General features: G+C 41.9%; 2 protein-coding genes across 5 annotated transcripts in view; both read right to left on the minus strand.

Annotated features, from left to right (window-relative positions):
* UBOX5 (U-box domain containing 5) overlaps window positions 1-15,953 on the minus strand; it is a 41,488-nt gene extending 25,535 nt beyond the window's left edge. For 2 of the 3 annotated variants that reach the window (XM_021005375.2, XM_021005373.2), the window contains exon 1: window positions 15,863-15,953. The gene's annotated coding sequence lies outside the window, so the exon portion shown is untranslated. Of the gene's footprint in view, window positions 1-15,430; window positions 15,520-15,862 lie in introns of those variants that run through there. The other variant, XM_021005374.2, reaches the window with a different exon arrangement.
* Window positions 5,167-15,952, minus strand: FASTKD5 (FAST kinase domains 5). 2 transcript variants are annotated; one of them, XM_021005370.2, is made up of 2 exons: window positions 15,863-15,952; window positions 5,167-7,877 (listed from the first exon to the last, which is right to left on the minus strand). In XM_021005370.2, the coding sequence occupies exon 2, from the start codon at window positions 7,838-7,840 to the stop codon at window positions 5,435-5,437; it is 2,406 nt and encodes an 801-aa protein (XP_020861029.1). In that variant the 5' UTR covers window positions 7,841-7,877; window positions 15,863-15,952; the 3' UTR covers window positions 5,167-5,434. The 2 variants fall into 2 exon arrangements, with proteins under 2 accessions (XP_020861029.1, XP_020861030.1); XM_021005371.2 differs by lacking the exon at window positions 15,863-15,952 and adding an exon at window positions 15,431-15,511.
* Window positions 15,954-20,260: the final 4,307 nt, after the last annotated feature.

Here is a 20,260-nt window from a genome sequence, read left to right on the forward strand (position 1 = left end):
ACTCTCTTCTGGCAAAAAGAAATCTCATCTCAAAGGGAAACCACAACTTGTTAGGTAGAAAAGGTTCTGATTTCATTTGGAAATCTATAGGCTTGTTTTACTTTTTATGTCTGTGGTCCCTTCTTCACATCATTCTCATCAATACTTGGAAAACAAGAAAGAGCTAAACATCAGGTATGGTAGCACAGACATAATGTTGGGGTGTATACACACATACATACACACACACCCCACACAAAACCAAGAAGTGGACGATCAAACAATTATCTGGTAAATTGGGACACAAAGACAAAGCACTTACATAGTTCAGGCCCAAATCGACATTTTGGTTTTCCTCACCAGCAGGGACTTGGCAGTGGGGGGAAGGACAGGACTGGGTTTATCACTCAATGAAGCTAGATAACTACCCCCAGCTCTCCCTGTAAGCCTAGCTAGTGAAGTTACTGCCCATTTTCTTCAAAATCTGAAGATTCTGAAACTCTCAGGACTGAGGAATCACCCTGACTTCCCAAGACCAAGGGTCATGGAAATATGATCTTCCCTGCCTGAACTCTGAACTTCATCATATGAGCCTGGATTGAATGTGTCCCATCAACATGCAGAAATGAGGAAAAGTGGGGCAGCTAGGTGGCGCAGTGGATAGAGCACCGGCCCTGAAATCAGGAGGACCTGAGATCAAATCCGGCCTCAGACCAAACACTTGACGTTTACTAGCTAGCTGTGTGACCCTGGGCAAGTCACTTAAACCCAATTGCCTAAAAAAGAAAGAAAAGGAGAAAAGAAAGGAAGAAGAAAAGAAAAAAGGAATGGCTTGCTTTTTATTGTTGTTGAGTTTTTAAAAAGAGGCATCTTCACAATTTTAAACTGTTCAGAAAGGCCTGGTTCTCCCACTGAACACAACCAAGCTGAGTTTCCTTAAATATTCTGCAAACTCAGAGTATATCCTCAAGAAAATATTTATGATGGGAAATTGTCTTTTTTCAATCTTTTTTTACAATGCTTTTTGTCTGTATAAAGTATGCAACCGAACTACATTCAGAAGGAAGTACTGTCTACATAGATTATATGAAAGTTGGTACATAATTCTGATAAGAAGAATCCTTGCAATTATTTAAGCCATATTGTTGTTTTATGTCTTCCTTGGATGAAAATATCAGTATTAATAACCAATATATTATTCAAGTGTTTAAACCTATTAATATGCTTATACAGTTCATTTATATGCATATTTGGGGAAGTATTATCTTTTAAGGAAAGCTATTAGATTTGCTAGCAAGGAAGCAAACAGAGAACATTTTATTCTTCTTTACTTCATGACCGGACTCAAGATCCTGGTTCCTGGAGAAAAGCCCAGCTCCTGGACCCTTGGAATTACCCATACCGTCTCCTGTAATATAATTATAATCTATTCTCTCTCTCTCATTTTATTAAACTTTTTATTTTCAATTTTGATAGGGGGGTGGGGGAAGGAGGGAGCATCTGGTGAGGGTCTCTGTTTGACAAACTTGTCTCACGTGACCATTTGCCAGCCCTCAAGACAAACCATGGTCCTGACTGTTCTCCTAATGGGAACAAGACAGTCCATGGAATGACCTCCAGGAAGAGGTCTACCAAGGGAGGAGAATGGATGAAGAAAATTTCCAGATCCTCAGGTGCCCGTTGTTGTGGATTTCCATGATCCTCCCTTGGTGCCTTGCACAGGGCCTAATTCTTAACAGATTTCATTGTGGTTGTCATTCTGAATGGAAGCCCTCACCCCAACCCTCTGCTAGACTCCAGTTTTACACTAAATGAATATTTAATCCAACAATCACTACATTTTATACTAGAAAGACAACTAACACAGTAGTACATGAGTTCTTAGAGCTTTAAGAAAGTTAACCTAATGATTAGTGTTAGGATTACTGAGGTGGGTAAGTGGCTTTCTGTCTTTCTTGTCATCTGTTACCCACTGATTTTTGTCAGCCTCAGTGGCCTTGATGTATGAGTCCCTGTCTCATGTCTGTATCTGTTAATATGTGTGTATACAGCTAAAAGACAAACAAGACCTTAGGATTGAAGGCTTAGAGGGTGCACGGAGGAGGTGGCCCAGTCTGCCCTGACCTCTCGGCCAAAGTGTCCATAGGCTGGCATTCCAGTGTGTGCCTTATCTCCTGTATACTACGTATTACAGCTTCCCTGTAGAAGCATAGCCTTTTCATGCTATATTAAAAAAATACTTTAAGGGCAGCTAGGTGGCGCAGTGGATAGAGCACCGGCCCTGAAGTCAGGAGGACCTGAGTTCAAATCTGGCCTCACACCAAACACTTGACACTTACTAGCTGTGCGACCCTGGGCAAGTCATTTAACCCCAATTGCCTTAAAAAAGAAAAAAGAAAGGGGGGAAAAAAGGACAAATAAAAAAATACTTTAAAAAAAAAAAAGAAATGAGGAAAAAATGTGGAACAGAGGAGCCTGAAGGCAAGGTAAAGGATCTCCCAACACCAAGGCTTATCTCAACTAGATCAGTCTAAGGGAGCTGTGACACTCTAGACAATTAGCACATCTGGATAACAAAGAAAGAACGGCTTCAGAACCCAGTCCGTAAGTAGTTTATCTTACTACTGCCTGGAAAAAAAGGATCTGATAAGCACAGGCACAAAAAACAAGGCAGTTAGCTGGATCTCCTAGTCATCCTTACAGACCAAGTACTACTAAGGGAGGCCACCTTCTCATGAACTCTAGGTTCCAACCACAGCAGCCTCAGGCCCCATGTGAGGATGAGCTTCCTAACAATTAGAGCTGATCTAAACCAGAATGGGTTGCCTCAAATGGCAGAGGGTTTCCCCTAACTGGAAGTCTTTAAAGCAGAGATAAAATGAACACTGCTGGCTATGTTACAGGGGAGATTCCATTTATGCCTATTTGGGAAGTGGCCACTAAGATCCCTTCTAACTCTCAAATTCTTGTATTCTACTGATTACCTGATGATGAACCTCTCTAAATAGTTAGGTTATTATATGAGAGACCCAGTAAATTGTTGGGCCTAATTCTTTCCAGCCCCTTAGGGCTCAGCAGAGCCTTGCCAGCGCTTGCATTGATTCCACAGACTTCAAGGTCAAAATTTGGCCTCAGATTAGAGGAAGTGTCGTTCCTTTTTATTGTTGAAGATGTGAATTTTATTTTTGGGTTTTTTTAATCTCATTTTGTGAAATATTCTGTTGGTATTTTTATTCCTAAAAATCTTAAATCTATAATCAAAATTGCATATTACTGTCATTTTTATTATATTACTATGACACAACCATGAACACCAAATACCTCTCCAGTAATTTGGGTTTCCTTTGTTTCTGTGAAAATTGTTTTATATAAGTACATGTGTGTTTTGGTAAGTTAATTCCCAGATAATAAATATTGTTATTAAAAAAAATTCTTGTATTCTGACTGCTTGCTCAGGGTATTACATGTCTCCAAGTTTCCTGCCTATTGCTTTAGCTCATAATAGTCCTTCTGCCTGGAATGATCAAGCCTCTGCCTTTCTAATTCCTACTCAACTTTTAAAGCCCTGCTCAATACTACTGGGAATCTCTATGGTGGATCTCAGGAAGTGGGGAGGGGGAGGGAGACCTTTCCCTCTCAGATCTTACCTAACATTTTCATTGCATGCTAATAACAATGTTTAAGCACACATTATTTGGTATTATAATTATGTCAACTCTCTCCCCTTAGGTGCTTAACAGTATTCTGCTTGTGGCAAAATAGCAGCTTACAGTTATACAATGTTTTAAGGTTTACAAAGTATTTAACACACTAATTATTTTCAGATTCTCACACAAACTGAGGCAGCTAGTAGGTATAAGTATTATTCCCATTTTACAAAGTAAGAAAATGAGATCCAAAGGTTAAATGATTTGCTCAATGTCATAAAGACTGGCAGATCCAGGACTGAAACCCAGTTCTCATAATTCCGAGTCGACAGTTCTTTTCACCATACTTGGTGTGCTGGGATGCCTCTTAAGTACACTGTTAAATGAAAATAATCTTAGTATTTCCCATTTATCCTATATAGAGCTTGCTTGTGCACAGCCCTTTTGTGTGTTATCTCCCTATGAGCTCCCTGAGTGGGGAGTGTCTTCTGATTTTTTTTTGTATTCCCAATGTTTAGCACTATGCCTGGCACAGGTAGGCACTTAATAAATGTTTACTGGTGGACTAAATAAAAACATCTTAGTCATATGTCTCTAAGGCCTTAATATATTGTATTTTATATGTAGGAGCATTCTATTTATTTATACAAATGCCTTCTCTCCCATCCTAGACTGTAAGAGCCTGAAGGGTAGTTACATGGTCTCTTATCTGTCTTCCCTGATGTCTGCCTAGTGCAGGGAGTTATGTATAGCAAATTCCTGTTGTGTAGTTTAGGCAGTAAGGTACAGCCAATGAAGTACTGGTCTTAGGGTTAGGAAGACCTCGCATCAAACTCCACCTCTAAACACTTACTTAGTGGGTCCAGGGGCAAGCAATTTAACCTGAGTCTGTCTCCTCACCTATAAACAAGAAATAACAGTATCTGTGGTACTTATCTCACAGTATTGTGAGGCTCAAATGAGATATGTATGTAAAGTGTTTTCCAAACTTCAGTGCTAAATGTCAATTATTATTACTATCGTTGTTAAAAAGATGATTCCATGATTCTAGAAATAAAATACCTGGACCACACATTTAGCAAAAAAGTTACTGTAATCGCCAATGTTACCCCTAGAGATGCTGGAAGCCAGATGTGCTTCTCATGAGAGCAGGGGTCCTTAACCTGGTGTCTGTGGATAATTTTTCAAGGAATCCATGAATTTGAATGGAAAAAATGTAAATGTGTGCACTTTTTTCTAATCCTATATATTTTGTTTCATGCATTTAAAAACATTATTCTGACAAGAGATCTATAGGTTTTACCAGACTATCAAAAGGAGATATCAGAAAACTTAAGATTATGTTTATATTTTTAAATGAACATTAGGACCATGCTCACATTTAAAAATGAAATATCTGCAAACCAAAATTAGTTGGGCACGAACTGTAGTAGTGATTTTTTCATTATGTTTTCATTCTGAAAACTCAGAAACAAGTCCCAGCAGATAAATAAGAAAGCACGATACCTAGCCAACATGAGAGAAATAGGAGACAGATATATAACTTTAAGTCATTTATTGATGCAATGGGAATACCATCAAGCAAATATCCACTTGCATAATCAGGTAATATCAATACAGATTCAACCTTGCCAGGGGAGAGCCACATGGAGAGAGAGGTCCATTATTTCATCTTTGCTCTAGGCTACTTGGTTTCCCATAATGCCTCACTTCCACTTTGGCTTGCACAATCATTTCTAAGTGCTAAGGATAGCCTGCTGCCTGTTAACTGGGACGTGAGGGTGATGGCGGGCAGATCCCCTGTTGCCTCAGAAGCCAGAATTGAACACTTTCTCATGAAGATAGGAGAGCTTTTCTGAACGTGTCCGTTTGAATAAAGGAAACCACTCCCAGAAGGCCAGCTCCACCACGGTGTACCCAAGCCTTCTCAGCTGCCTCCTCTTCATGTTGTGCAGCCCAAGTAGGTGCCTAGAACCAAAGCAATACTGGTTCCTATTTGTCACCTGAATGGCCAACTTTGACACCCCTGCCTGTGGCCCTGTTAAGGAACACAAACTGGCCCCTTCTGGATCTCCTCCTCTGGGCAAAAAGCCACCTAGAGGCACTGGCTTCTCTATCCTTCCTGCATTCTCACCAGCCTCTGCCTCAGCCTGAAGATGTGTGCTTGATTTTCCCTTTAAAAGCTGGGTCATCAAATCATCTGTAAGCCTTACTCCCATGTGTTTCAGGTGAGTTCTGGTCACGTCTGTTGGTATGGCTTCTTGGTTAAAAGGGAGAGGTTTATTATTGACATCAAGCCAAACTTCTAAATCAGATGATCGTGTATGAGGCAAAATCATATGATGTTTGATATACTGGGGCCCCCCTAAAATAGTCTTAAGTAAAAAGAGAGCTTCTAGGAATTCAGGTTTGGAGGTCATATCTTGTCTTGCTAAATTCCACAGCATCACTGCCCCCTCTCGCTGCAGCTCAGCATTAAGACGATTACCTTTGTAATCTGGGCACTCAACCCCAACAGTGCCATCAAGAGTGTACAATTCTTTGGTAAGCTCAAACTTACTTCTCTCCTGAGCTAGCCTGACAAATTCTGGACTCAAGGCAAAATCAAGAAGATCCAGTGGAAAGCGTTCAGTAAATGCTAAGCCTAGCAAACTGGTGAACAAGTGGTCAGGGAACTCACTAAATTCAGGCATCTTTCTGTGAATCTCACCTATAAAGCTGGAATAAAAGTTTTCTGCATTAGGTGGCTCATAATTCAAAGTTCCAAAAGACCACAAAAATTTGGCCACATCTTTGCTCCGACAATATGCCACCCTGGGAGGCAATGAAGCAGCTACAGCATTCATGACTCTTTCATCCAGAAAGCGTAAGGCTGAGCAGGCAAGAGTCAGGTGCATGACACCCTGGACCCCCATGGAAGAGATACGCTGAGGGGCAATCTGTCCAAACTCTTTCATGAAATCTATGTGATCAACATGAGTAAAGCGAAACATTTTAAGTATATTCACTAAGGCATAGTTGCTCAAATGCTGCATCTGGACACAAACTTTGTCCCCAATTTCGCGCATGACATACTCAGAAAGACCACTACTCGATTTGAAGAACCCTAAACAGACCGTGCCAACCTCCTCTACACTGAGTAAATCCAAAAACTTGAGAACCAACGACTCTAGTTTCTGCATTAAGTCCTGAGGCACTTGCCGACCTTCACCTATAATATAAATTAAGTGCACCAGCTGTGACAAGGAGAGATCTTTCCAATGCAAGTTAAGATAACTGAAAAATATCTTTAAAAAGCATGGTACGCTATGGCCTAAGCACCGCCACAGGTCTGCCACCAATAAAAGCTCATCTAGCTTCATACCCCATACTCGACGGCAAAACTCTCTTTCATATGTAGCTAGCATTGGGTGGGAGCAAGGGATCCCCAATCGAACAAATGCTTTCAAAATACCTATTAGGTCTGACGCTTCAAAGAGTTCTATGTTTTTCAGGCTTAATTGGCACAGCATGGTAAACTTGATACTGGAAAAGAGTCCAGAACGCTGCTCCGCGGGCAATGAGCTCAATTTGTCAAAGTAATCAGCGATGGTTTGGGACTGAAGATTACTTTGTAATACTGTCACTTTGTGTAAAATCAATTCACCCTCCTCAATGGACAGGGCCTGCCAAGCCTCAGATTTGTTGTAGCTGTGATGCTGGTACTCAGGCCTTAGCTTGAGGAAAACTCTAGGGTCTTCAAAGGTGTTGAAAGCTTCCACATCATCTTCTTGATTATCTTCTTTCATTACCGGCAATCTGCCAAGCTGTACCACATTAGGAACAGAAGTCTCACTGGTCTTTGAATTCAAGAAAGCATTTCTGATCCTTGGCGTTCTCTGAGAAGAGGGGACACAATAAGGGTTCTGGATAACGTCAGAGCTGTCCTTTTCTGGAGGACCATGTTCACCATGTCTTGTGCTCTCACCTCTGGCCACTCTTTCAGTACTATTATAGGCAAGGGGACTGCACAATAATCGGTAACCTAGAGGATTCAAGAGCTTGAGAGTGGCAGCAGCTTTGGGTTTAATGCCGATCTCTTCAGGAGTCTGAACACAATCTTGTGAGGTTTGAACGGGCCATTTTTTCCTGGTTTGGTTCTCGGCTGTGGTTGACAATGCAGCTGTCCTGCAGATCCTACTTGGAAATCTTCGGCATATTATCACAGTAGCCATGGATCACAAGTGACTGCGCCAGAATTGGTGCCAGGTACTGAAAAAAGGGTAGATGAAGAATGAGTGGGGCCTCCACCTATTGTGATGGACTCAAAAAAAAAAACCCAAACCATACAGACCAACCCATTAATAGTGTTACCATTATAGGAAATCTGGCACATAACAAAATATACCACCCAATTCATTAGCAATAATGTTAAGTTTTATTTCATTTCTGCATCAGCTTCTATAAAGGACAATACAAAAATCATGGGGGATTCCAAAGCAAAACGATAGATGAATTAACATAGGGAAATCCTGAAGAGTGTAGAAAAGGAGATGGAGGGAGAGAAGAATGCTTCCTTATTCAAAGAAATGACGTCGGACCAACACAACGCTTCTTAGATTTAAGCCCTGAAAACAGGCATGAAGCCAAACTTTCCATCACAAGTCTGGGAACAAAACAGCTGCCAATTCCATCTTTGGGGACACTGCAAAAAAAGTGCTGTTTGGGGACAAGAAAGGTTGCCTCAGGAGCAACACAAACTAGAAAGTAGAATACAAGATAGTACATGACCACCCCAACAACAGCTTAACATAGTGCCTGGCACAGAGTAAGTGCTCAATAAATGCTTTTTTTTTTTTTGGCTAGGCAATGGGGTTAAGTGGCTTGCCCAGGGTCACACAGCTAGTAAGTGTTGTGTGTCTGAGGCCTCATTTGAACTCAGGTCCTCCTGAATCCAGGGCTGGTGCTCTATCTACTGCGCCACCCAGCTGCCCCTCAATAAATGCTTATTGACTAAGCAGAGATATCTCTGGTTCTTGGAAGTCAAGGAAGTCCTTTTCTTTAAGGAAAACTTAGCTAGAGGGCAATTCTTCCAATGCTCCAGGATGTTCTTCCCCAATCCAAGTGAGCTGTGACAGCATCTGAACATCCAGGAAGGAGACCTGTGACTGTCACTGGGCTTCAAATCCACTAAGTCACAGGGCAGGAAGTGGAAGCTACTCTCAGGCTTAGCTCCCAGAATAAAGCTCTGTTCCCAAAGAAGAGGAACGTCTGTCACCTCCTTTCTTTCAAAGAGCAAGGGATGTTCAGCTATCCCAGTGGAAGAGGCAGATTATACCTGTTCACAGCGAATCAAATGTTGATCAATTACCTCTTTCCCTTAGCACAATTCACATTCATAGCCAAACCTGTTTCTTCTTCTTCTTCCTCTGAAGAAACTCTATATGAGAGCCACATAACATCCAATAACCAGAAAGGCCTGATTTCCTCTTTTAAAGATCTGGGGCACATGACTCCATAAGTCAGGAGAAGACAAACTCTTGGCTTTAGGCAACATGCCCCTGTTGGTATGAGACAGCATTAGGAGGAACCCACAGATTATGGCAGCCAATGCTGCTGTTCTATCAGCAAAGTAGAGTTCTTTTCCATGACATTCTTGTTGTACCTGTTCTTGAGTCTGGTAATCCTGGTCAATATAGAACCTGTGGGTATAGGCATTGTGTCCAGGTGGGTCTCAATCACAAAAACTATAAAGTAAACTCCCTGCTACCTGGCAGGCTTGAGGAGGGGAATGTTCTGGTTATTCAAATCATCTGAGTTACCATATATTCTATGACCCACTTCTTAAAAATTAGAATATAGCATACCTCACACAAAAATGATACTGAACACAACTGAATCTTTGTTAATGCAGATGGCACTAGGACGTTGTAGTGCTTTAAGATAAGCAGAAGGACCAGGTAAGAGATGTTGAGGTGACAGAAGGCCAGAAAATCAACCATTACTATCCACACACGAACAGATTTATTTTACTGCTGCCCAGATTTGTTACAGTGAGATTCTGGAAGCTGAATAGCTTCAGAAGTGCAGCCACTTTTAGTAAAGACAGGATAACATCCCTGAGAGCAGGATTATCCTTTTAAAGAGTTGGAAGGCTTACTCCAGTCTTTGTTTTTCTGCTAAAAGCCAACATTACGCACTAGACAATCAACCAAAGTTAACTCTTGCCTTATTATTTCTGAAGAGATGAAGGAAGTCTCAAAGGGTTTTATATTCTGTCTCCATAAACTGAATCATTTCACAGTTTAAAAGAAAAAGAAAATTCATGCGGAAAAAAAAGTAATGATAGAGAAATATCTGTTTATGTCTATATAGGCACAAGAAGAGACTAATTCACAGAACATTTGAAACTTGAATTTCTAGTCATGGAAAATCTGGTGCCTAATAGATTATTCAATCCAAAATGAGAGAACGTGTACTCTGAATTTTTCTACCAGGCAGTCTAGTTACAAATGAATGCTAGAATACATGAGGTGCATCTGTGGGGATGAATAGTCAGATTGGACCTAACCTTGCTCATGAAATGTCATGAAATAATGGATTCAGCAATCCTGCTTGATTTTCTTTGATCAGAAATGGGAAATGTGAGATTTTAATTGGTGTTCTACATTTTGTATAGTGCATCAAACACATCAAAAGATGTTTAGTCTAACTCGTGATGGAAAAGGACCCTTTCCAAGCAGTCATTCACCCATTCCCCAAGGAGGAAGCCCTGTCCACCACTGGAACTAGTCAGGAAGTTTTCCATTACACACACCTACCTCTAGCTGTCTACAATTTCCCTTTAGGGCCAAATAGACTAAATCCAATCCTCTTCAACATAACAGCTCTCAAATGTTTGGAGATAGCCTACTCTCCTCCCCAACCCAAGGGTTCTCTTGTGCATTCCTTCAAATGATGCTAGTAAAAAACAGCCTTCAATCCCCTCCCTCTTCTGGCTGTCTCCCTCAGGACGTGCTCCAATGTCCAGCAAATATGAAGAATTAAGAGAAACTTGGGAAGGCTTGTTTGAACTGATGTAGAATGACTTAAGTAGAAGCAACAATCTACACAATGGCCTCAATGATGTAAAGAAAAACAGCACCAAAAGACATCAGAACTCTGATCGATGTCATTACCAATCTTGATGTCAGAGGACTAGCAATGAAGTGTATCTATCATCTCTCAGCAGAGAAGTGGCAAATATACATACGGAATGAAGTATATGTTATCATGCATAGTCAATGGTTGAAGTATTTTCTTTATATTTCTTTGTTACAAGGAAGGATTTTTTTTTTGAGGGAGAACTGGATCAGAGTGAAGTGACAGTGACATTTTTTAACAGCATCAATAAATTATTAATTTTTAAATGCAGTGTCTAGAATGGTACATGAATACAATGGAATATTACCGTGCTATTAGAAACAATGAATAGCAAGGATTCAGAAGCACAGAAAGACTTACTATAAAATGATGCAGAGTACAGCAAGGAAAACTAGGAAAATAACATGCACAATCATGACAACAGTAAGCGGAAAAAAACAAAACAAAACAAAACTGAATGCTGTATGATTACAGTGACCAGGCTGAGGGCCCTGAGGAAGAGATGAGAAGATGCATTTCCCCCTCCTTTGCAGACGTAAGGGACTATAAGTGTGGACTATATCATACTGTCAGATTAAGTTGATGTGTTTTTGCTAAACTGTTTTTTTTCTCTTTTATTCTTTGTTGTAAGGGATAGATGATTGAGTAAATGAGGAAGAGAAATTATATTTGAAAAAAGAGGTGATACATTATACGGTGACTAATATTGTTAAAATGAACCCTTCTCAGCATTACAAGGATTTAAGACATCTCCAGAGGCCTCGGGATGGAAAATGCTGCCCACATCCAAAGAAAGAACTATGGAAGTCAAATCGCTATCACTTATTTTTACCTTCTGTTGAGTTTTGTTTCATCTTTCTGATGGTTCCTCCTATTGGTTTTAATTTTTACTTACAACTTCACTAATGTGAAAATATGTTTAATAGGAATGTAAATGTAAAGCCTATATCAGACTGTGTGCTGTCTTGGGGGGGTAAGGGGGAGGAAGAGAGAGAAAAATTTTCAACTCAAAAGCATATGGAAGTGATTGCTGATAAATCAAAATAAATTAATAAAATTTTTTTAAAAAGAAAATAAAGGTGATATTAAAGCAAAGATATTGATCAGTTTTTTTCAATTATGATGTGTTTTTTTTAATGCAGTGTCCATAACCAAATCCAATTTTCCAGGTATCAACTGACCATGGGAGAAGACAATAGGACTATCATGTCCCTCATTCTACCCCCATGCCTCTGTTAATGCATCCTGAGATCACATTAGATTTTTTGGTTGCTAGGTAACACTGCTGACTTTTACTGAGCTTACAACTCATTAAAACCACTGGGCCTTTTTTTGCATGAACTTCTGTCTAGCTATTTTTTAAAAATCTAACTGCAGAGCTTTATAGTCAATAATTTTCACTTTTAATTTCACAATTATTAGTTTTGTCCTATCATTCTAGCACATTGAGATATTTTTGCATCCCACTTTGTCATCCAATATGCTGCCTCTCCTCCATAGCCTTGTGTTATCAGCAAATTTGATTATTATGCCATCTACATCTTTATCCAAGTCACTGATAAAACTATTTAACAGAACAGAACCATGGATAGCATCTAAAGCACTCCATTAAAGACCTTAGACCAGGGATGGGGACTTCTAGGTCCTTGGGTTCAGCCTTTCGACTGACACCAAGTTTTATAGAACAAATCCTTTTATTAAGGGGATTTGTTCTGTGAAGTTTGGATTCAAAGAGCTGCACTTGAGGATCCAGAGGGCCACATGTGGCCTCGAGGCAGCACGCTCCTCAAAACTGCCTTGGACCTTCCCCTCTAGGCTGACACAGCTCACCTCTTTTTGAGTCCACTCTGGGAAACACACTGAAAATATTATTAACAATTCACATTTATATAGTACTTAAATATTTTCTCACAAAGCCCTAATAGAGAAACGATGGGCACGTGATTATCTCTCTTTTGCAAACAAGGAAACTGAGGCCCCAAGAAGTAAAGTGGTTTTTCTACAGTTACACACTTGGGAGACGTCTGTCAGGTTCTGAACCCAGATCTCCTGACCCCTCCAAGTCCTGCTCTCTATCTCATGTTGCCTCTGCTAAAAAACTAGGTCTTAATTAACTCATCTGTGAAGTTCTGACTCCACAGTTCTAACTCCTTGGGAAAAGCTATGAGGAACCTCTGTGCCCACACATGCAGGGGCACCTACTCTTTGTTCTCCATTCAGAACATCTGGTGAGGGACTGACTTAAAATGGACCTTTCCAACCTGGAAAGACTTACATGAACTGATGCTGAGTGAAGTGAGCCGAACCAGAACAACATTATACACAGTAACAGGAACGATGTTAGACGATCAACTATCACTTAACTCCTCTCTGCAATACAATGATCCAAGACAATTCCAAAAGACTCATGATAAAAAATGCCATCTTATATCCAGAGAAAGAACTATGGAGTCTGACTGTAGACTAAGGCATACTATTTTCACTTTTTTTCCCCCTGTGGTTTTCCCCCTTTGTTCTATTTCTTCTTCGACAACATGACTAATGTGGAATTATGTTTAATATTATTACACATGTATAACCTGTATCAGATTGCCTGCCATCTTGGGGGGGGGAGAAAAATGTGGAACTCAAAATCTTACGAAAAATGAATGTTGAAAACTATCTTTACATGTAATCAGAAAAAATAAAATGCTATTTTTTAAAAAACTGACCTTTCTCTTAGGCAGGAGGCCAGTCAACAAGTTACCAGAGTCTAGGAGGAACTACTTCTAGCACTGCATTTCCAAAACAAATTTGGCTATAAAGCATTTTGAGGACTGAAAGACATTGCTGTTGGTGGGACAAATCAGGGGTAGGGCACAAAACAGAGATAAAAGAATAACATGAGGTTTTTAAAGAAAATAGAGAAAACTAAACCTGTTTTCATGCCAAAAATGAGGCATGCATCATTTAAATATTTTAATACACTAATTAAGAATAATAATGCATTAAATATTTTAATACATTTGATATAATATTTCATAATCTGGAGGAGAAAAATATCACTTACACCATCGTTTTCTCTTTAAACCTATGTATTCAAGTGGTGCACATCATCAGGATTACACATACACAGTCTGGGAACTGCTTCCCTAATGAGCATTACTTCTATGTGTTTCAGTGAAAAATGTATCCCTACTCCCAGGCTTGCCAATTGAGGCCTGAACACTGTTGAGAAAACAAAGAGGTGAGAAAAAGGAATAAGTAGAAGCCAAACAAGATGTGACAAATGGTTAAGGTGAAACAATGGAAAAAGAGTATGAAGGGGAAGAAATAAAAAAAACCCCTCTTGAGCTGTTTGCTCAGGGAGCTGACAAGAAAAGCCAGGTTCAGAACACTGGGAGCAAAACAATCAGTACCTTAGTTTTTCCCCATCACAAGTCCTTGACATCTAGCTTGAGCTTCACGGAAGCCTCTTTCACCTTTCACAGAACAATCACCTGCACTGCTCTGATATACAACCTCTGACATACAAGATTTCTAGTGCACCACAGATTCCTTTGGTAGCAATGCGGGTTAATCTGAAAACTTATGACCTTGCCATAATTTAATGGGCTTACAAAAAACAGGGGAAAAAAAAACTAAAAAAAAAAACTAAATGGAAGGGGGAAAACTGTAAAGGAAACAGACCTGCTCGATTTTGAAAAGCTGGTTCATTTACACAGTCATACAGTATTCTATTTTACGGCCACAAGGTGCCAGTAATTCTCTTTACTCTCCATTTTTTTATTCTTTATCACCTTGCTGTTAACAGTATCATCAACCTCACTTTACACACACAGAGAAAACGGAATAGAAAGGAACTCAGACAATTAGAGCATTACCAGGACCCTCACTCGGAGCCTCAATCAACAGCCCCAACATACTCCACTAGATTGTTAGCCAACAGGCTTTTCAGAGCTAGGTGCAAAAAGGAGTTCTCAAGAATCCACCTTAGCTTCCTACCAAAGGCTAGAGTGAGATATGATTACTTCCCCTAAAGGGAAAGGATTAAGCAAACAAATACTCGGAGGGGAGAAAAAAAAACCAGAACCCAACAGAAATTAGTCCTCATCCTTCACCAGCAGTGGCCCTGGGCTCAACCAGGGAAAAACAAACAAAAATCCTGGAGAATAACGCAGATAGCCCTGCCGAAAAAGACAAATATGTCAAATAAGCACGAAGGTCGGGAGGAATGGTTATGTAAAAGACTGATGACGATTTTACCGGGATAGGCCTTATTTTTAATTCTAAAACGAAACGACACCACCACATATTGCCTAGGTGGGTTCCCCGCCCCCCCCAAAAGGTCATTTGCTTTCATCTTTTCTACCGATGATCAAAAAGGCGACGAGAAATTAAAGCAACCTCACAGTGAAATTCGGCATCACGTGCCACCTTTTGCGGGAGGGAGGGGGAGGGGCGTGGTTCCCGGCCAGGCCAGGAGGCTGCTGCTGCGCAGAGGCCTAGAGAGGGTAACTCAAGGCCACATCATCTAGCCTGGAGACGGCATCCTCTTCCGCCATAGTGCTAAGAGGGCAGGCGGCTGCTTACATAAGAAAACCAGGGTGGGCAGTGCCCGATGCTCCCGCCGGGGTAATCGGCAGGGTTAAGGCCCGGGCTGGGAGGAGGAGAGAGAGATAAGGAAAATTATCTCTACGTACCGGGCCTGCAAGTCAATATAGAAGTGACACCTTCCTTCTCTGCCACGGGCGGAGGGATCTTAGGCCCCAGCTCCACGCCCCAGCTCCACGCCCCACCCCCAACAGGTTAGGGATCTCAGTGCACGGCGCTTGCAACCCCACGGTGCGTAACACCTGGGGAAAACGCCGGGAGTCCCGGGCCCGCACACCCGCCTTCCAGGAAAGGCGGCTGCCCCCGCTCAATCCTCGGTGTCGGATCGCCGTGCCTCGTACGCGGGGGCGTCGGGGGCTCAGACTGCGCCACGGCCCAACACGGCGACGTCACAAACTCCTGCTCGCCCCGTGGCAGTTACGGGCAGCCATGGGAGAATGTCGTGCACCTCCGGGAGGTCGGCCACGGCATGACGTGCCGAAGGAGAACGAGAATCCGCCTCCCACGTCCCGGGGACTCACCTGGGCCAGGAGGGCCGCGAGGGTCACATCAGCTCCCGAGACGCTGGCGGCCGGAGGCAGCAAACAGACCTCAAGCGCAACAACGCAGCCACTTCCGGCAAGCGGCGCTGCTCCACTTCCGCCTGCCTGAGCTACAGGGACTGCGGAGGCTCAAACCGAGCCACGTCTTCCTTCGCTTTCTGGACCAGCGTCTCGGGCGCTTTCGTTTGCCCGGTCCAGGAGTCCCGTGAGGTGGCGTGGTTCTCCGCTTCTTAAAGCGACATGACACGGGGCGTGGGTCCAACTGGCATTTTGACTTGTTAAGGATGATGCAGCTGTCAAAGCTGAACTAGAAGGAGGAGGGAGAAGCCAGAACTTTGCATTCACTCAATAGCCTTGCCTCCATCCAAGACCAGCCAGAGCCAGGAAGCTGGATGGCAGTCAGACTCCCAAAAGACCTTGACAGGCTTAAACATTGGGCAGAACCTAATAAGATGAAATTCAGTTGAGATAATTGCAAAGTCAAAATCTACTTCTGAAGTATGAAACTGAGGAAGTTTGATTTCCTTAGCATCTTGCCTGAAAACTATCTGATAATGTTAATGCCTCACAAACTCAATCTGAGTCAACACTGTGGTATGACAGCCAATATAATAGCTAATGGGCTCCCAGGTTTCATTGAAAGGCATAGCTTCCAGAAATAAGGAGGAAAAAGTCCTTTCGTACTCTGCCCTGATGAGAACACGCCTGGAGTTTTACGTTTTATTCTGAGTGCCAGATCTTAGGAAGGATACTGCCCAGAGAAGGGCAACCAAAAGGGAGTTTGATTTTGGCACTATGTGCTAACAAAGCCAGAAAACCCCTCTCAGAAAGAGAAAAGGGAATTTGTGGTATGCGGTAGCAGCAAGTCAGTTAAAAACTAATAGGTGGCAGCAGAGATCCTTAAGAGATATTATAGAGAGCACCTCAGACACCGATGGATGAGCAGAGAGAATAGCCAGGAGCCCACAGTCGGATGACATTTGCCAGGCTGCCCAGATAGTCTGAGGACATCCTAAAGTATGCCACCTTAGGAATACAAGTTGTCCTGGCTATGCACATATGTTTCCCGTGTGTGTGCCCTTTATATATGTGTTTCCTATGTAGAGGTTCCCTCTCCCATTGGAGGGGTGATAAGTAATGGTAGAGTCTATGTATAGGAGGGCATTCCTTGTCATTTGTTTTGCTCTGCTATTTAATTAAATGTCTTTTGCTTTGAAATAGTGTGTTTTGGGGCTGTTCAGTTAAAATATTGGTCAACTGATCATGAGTTGTGTGTCTGAGGCCCACAAAGCCTGCCTTGAACTTGGGCTACATTTTTGAGGGGGAACATCCTGTGACTGGATCTGGACTACATTTCATTCATTATCCCTCTCTTCTGTCTTTTATCTCTCCTGTTCTGTTTTCTTCTTATCCTTTCATGGTGAGAGGATTGATAGGGGAAGCAACCACTTGCAAAAATTCAGGCATTCATCAGGTCCTGCCATGCCTTCAAGCTGTCATCCTATATCTCTCCTCTCTTTCCCTGCTGAAGTGTAATTATCTGTACCAGCTGCCTCTTTAACCCCTTGTAGTCTGGCTTCTAATCTGACCACTGTATTGAAACTCCTCCATTAAAAATCACCAATGTTAAGGACAGCTAGGTGGTCCCATGGCTTAGAGCTCTGGCCTTGGAGTCAGGAAGAACTGAGTTCAAATCTGGTCTCAGACACATAGCACTTACTAGCTGTGTGACTTTGGGCAAGTCACTTGACCCCAATTGCCCTCGACCAAAAAAAAAATCACCAGTGTTATCTCCTAACTGCTAAATCAGGTGGTTTTTTCTCAATCCTCTTCTTCCTGGACTTTTCTGAAGCTTTTAATGCTGTTGAACATGGCCACCTCCTTAGAGCTCTCCCATGCCTTGGTTTCTATCTCACTAGTGTCCCCTACTGTTCTGACTTCTTTATTTTCTGTGCCTGGATCCTCCTCCTCTTCCTACTTCCTAAAAATATAGGTGTCTTCCAAAGTCCTTTCCTAGACCTTCTTCTCTTTATCCTCTTTCCCTTGATGATCTCATCTACACCCTTAAGTTCAATTATTATCTGGGATCACAGGATTTATAGCTGAAAGGGACCTTAGATCATCTACTTTAGCTCCCTCATTTTATGGAGTACTAGGTGGTACAGGGCAGATAGACGGTGAAGTGGGTCTGGAGTCAGAAAAATTCATAGTCCTGAGTTCAAATCTAGCCCTAGACACTTACTAGTTGTATGACCCTGGCAAGTCACTTAACCCTGTTTGCCTCAGTTTCCTCATCTGTAAAATGAGCTGGAGAAGGAAATGGCAAACCACTCCAGTATCTCTGCCAAGAAAACCCCAAATGGGGTCATGTAGAGTCTAAAATGACTTGAAAAACAATAGGTGGTGGAGTTCTGGGCCTGTAGTCAGGAAGATTTGAGTTCAAATCTGACCTCAGACACATTAGTTGTGTGACCTTCGATGAGTCACTTAACCTCTGCCTACTTCAGTTTCCCCACCTGTAAAATGGAGCTAATTAAAGCATCTACTTCAAAGGGTTGTGAGAATCAAATAAGATAATATTTGTCAAGTTTGTTTCATTAATGCTTGTTTTCTTCCTCTTTGCTTTATAGTTGAAGAAACGGAGGCCCAAAGATGATTAAAATGAAAATGATCATATCTTTTCCCAGCTCCATCCCCTTCACATACACAGCTCAAACCTTCCCTGGGTTCCAGCTTCCCCATTTTTGTTGCTAGTGACAGAAAATTATTAATACCAAATGTTACTTGTCACTCCCTTAATGATCCCAGTCAGAATTTCAGTACTGTCTTTACATTCGTACTCTTAAGCTATTTACTCTTTTTTTTTTTGTGAGGCAATTGGGGTTAAGTGACCTGCCCAGGGTTACACAGCTAGTAAGTGTCAAGTGTCAGAGGTCGTATTTGAACTCAGGTCCTCCTGACTGCAGGACCTGAGCTCTATGCACTGCGCCACCTAGCTGCCCCTTAAGCTATTTACTCTTGATTAGGTTGAACTGAACCACACCCTAAGTCCCTTCCCCCCCCCCCCCCCCCCCCCCCCCCGCAATTTTACCTTGTAAAGGAACCTATCTTACGTTGGATCTCAGCTTCTAATGTCTTTGCTCCCTTCCATTATGATTCTTAGCACAAAGGGCAAAAGAGCCAGAATAAAGTGATTTTCCTTACTGGCATTGCCAAGAGCACCTGGGGTCTCGTGACCAGGCCTTGCTACCTCACACTGTCTCCTTCCCCTCTCTTCCTAAAGGTATAAGAAGTTTTTTGCATGGGTCTTGGAGTTGGAAAATCCACTGTGCTCTGCATTCATGGGACATCTCCCAGGGTGGCAGGTTTGCTACCCTGTTATCTTAATTAAAGACACTTTATTCCTCAACTCATGGCTTTATTTCAGGACTTGACAATAGCATCACTATTCTTGTAATCATCCAGCCTTGTAAACTTGGTCATTTTTAGTTTTTCTCTCTTACCTTCCCACTCAGCCCTCTCCCCTCCCCCCCAATCATTGCCAATCCTGTCAGTTCCAACCCTGCAATAACTCTCCAGGTTATCCCCTATGTCCACCCTGGGTCCAACCTTTATCGACTCTCACCTGCACTGTTATAATGACCTGCTAATTGGTCACTCTGCCTGCATTCTGTCCCTTCTATCCATTCCTCATACAGCTCCAAAATAATCTTCCGTTTTGGGCAGTGCACACCCATCATACCACAACTTGCCGGAGGCACCATCTTCAGGGCCATCTCCAGCCATCCTGATTTGTATCTTGCCACTGGAACTGGTTGGCTCTGGTGGAGAAAGTTAGGCTGACCCAGCGAAAAGGAGCATGATCTTTCAGGGGAGGAGAAGGATATTCAATGAAATAGGGGACTTCCAAATCTTCCTGATAAAAAGGCCAGAGCTCAACAGAAAATTTGATCTTCAAATACAAGACTCAAGAGAGACATAAAAAGGTAAACAGGACAGAAACAACATTTTATTAATAAGGGCAAGCTGTTTACATTCCTACAAGGGAAGAACTGTATTGTTATTACACCATGTTAAAGGGATATATATAAATGGGGTGGGTATAAGTTGACTTTGATGTCATGATAAAAAAAATTTAATCAAGTGGGTTAAATGGATCCAAGTAAGTGGATTAATCTGATCTAACTATGAAAATGTACTGAGAAAAGGAAAACAGGAGGCAGACAAGGGTAAATTACACTGCAGGAAAAGGCACAAAAACCTATTACAGCAGAGGGAAAGGGAAGGAGAGGAGCATTGTTTGAACCTTACTCTCATCAGATTTGGCTCAAGAAGGGAATAACATAATCAGTTAGGTACTAATATTGATAGACTTAA

The sequence above is a fragment of the Phascolarctos cinereus genome, unplaced genomic scaffold (assembly GCF_003287225.1).
Source record: "Phascolarctos cinereus isolate Bilbo 61053 unplaced genomic scaffold, phaCin_HiC Scaffold_9;HRSCAF=440, whole genome shotgun sequence".
NCBI lineage: Eukaryota > Metazoa > Chordata > Mammalia > Diprotodontia > Phascolarctidae > Phascolarctos > Phascolarctos cinereus.

What these genes read in the sequence shown, in the direction of transcription:
- FASTKD5 (XM_021005370.2), bottom strand. Translation starts at nt 7,840, where the DNA reads ATGGCTACTGTGATAATATGCCGAAGATTTCCAAGTAGGATCTGCAGG.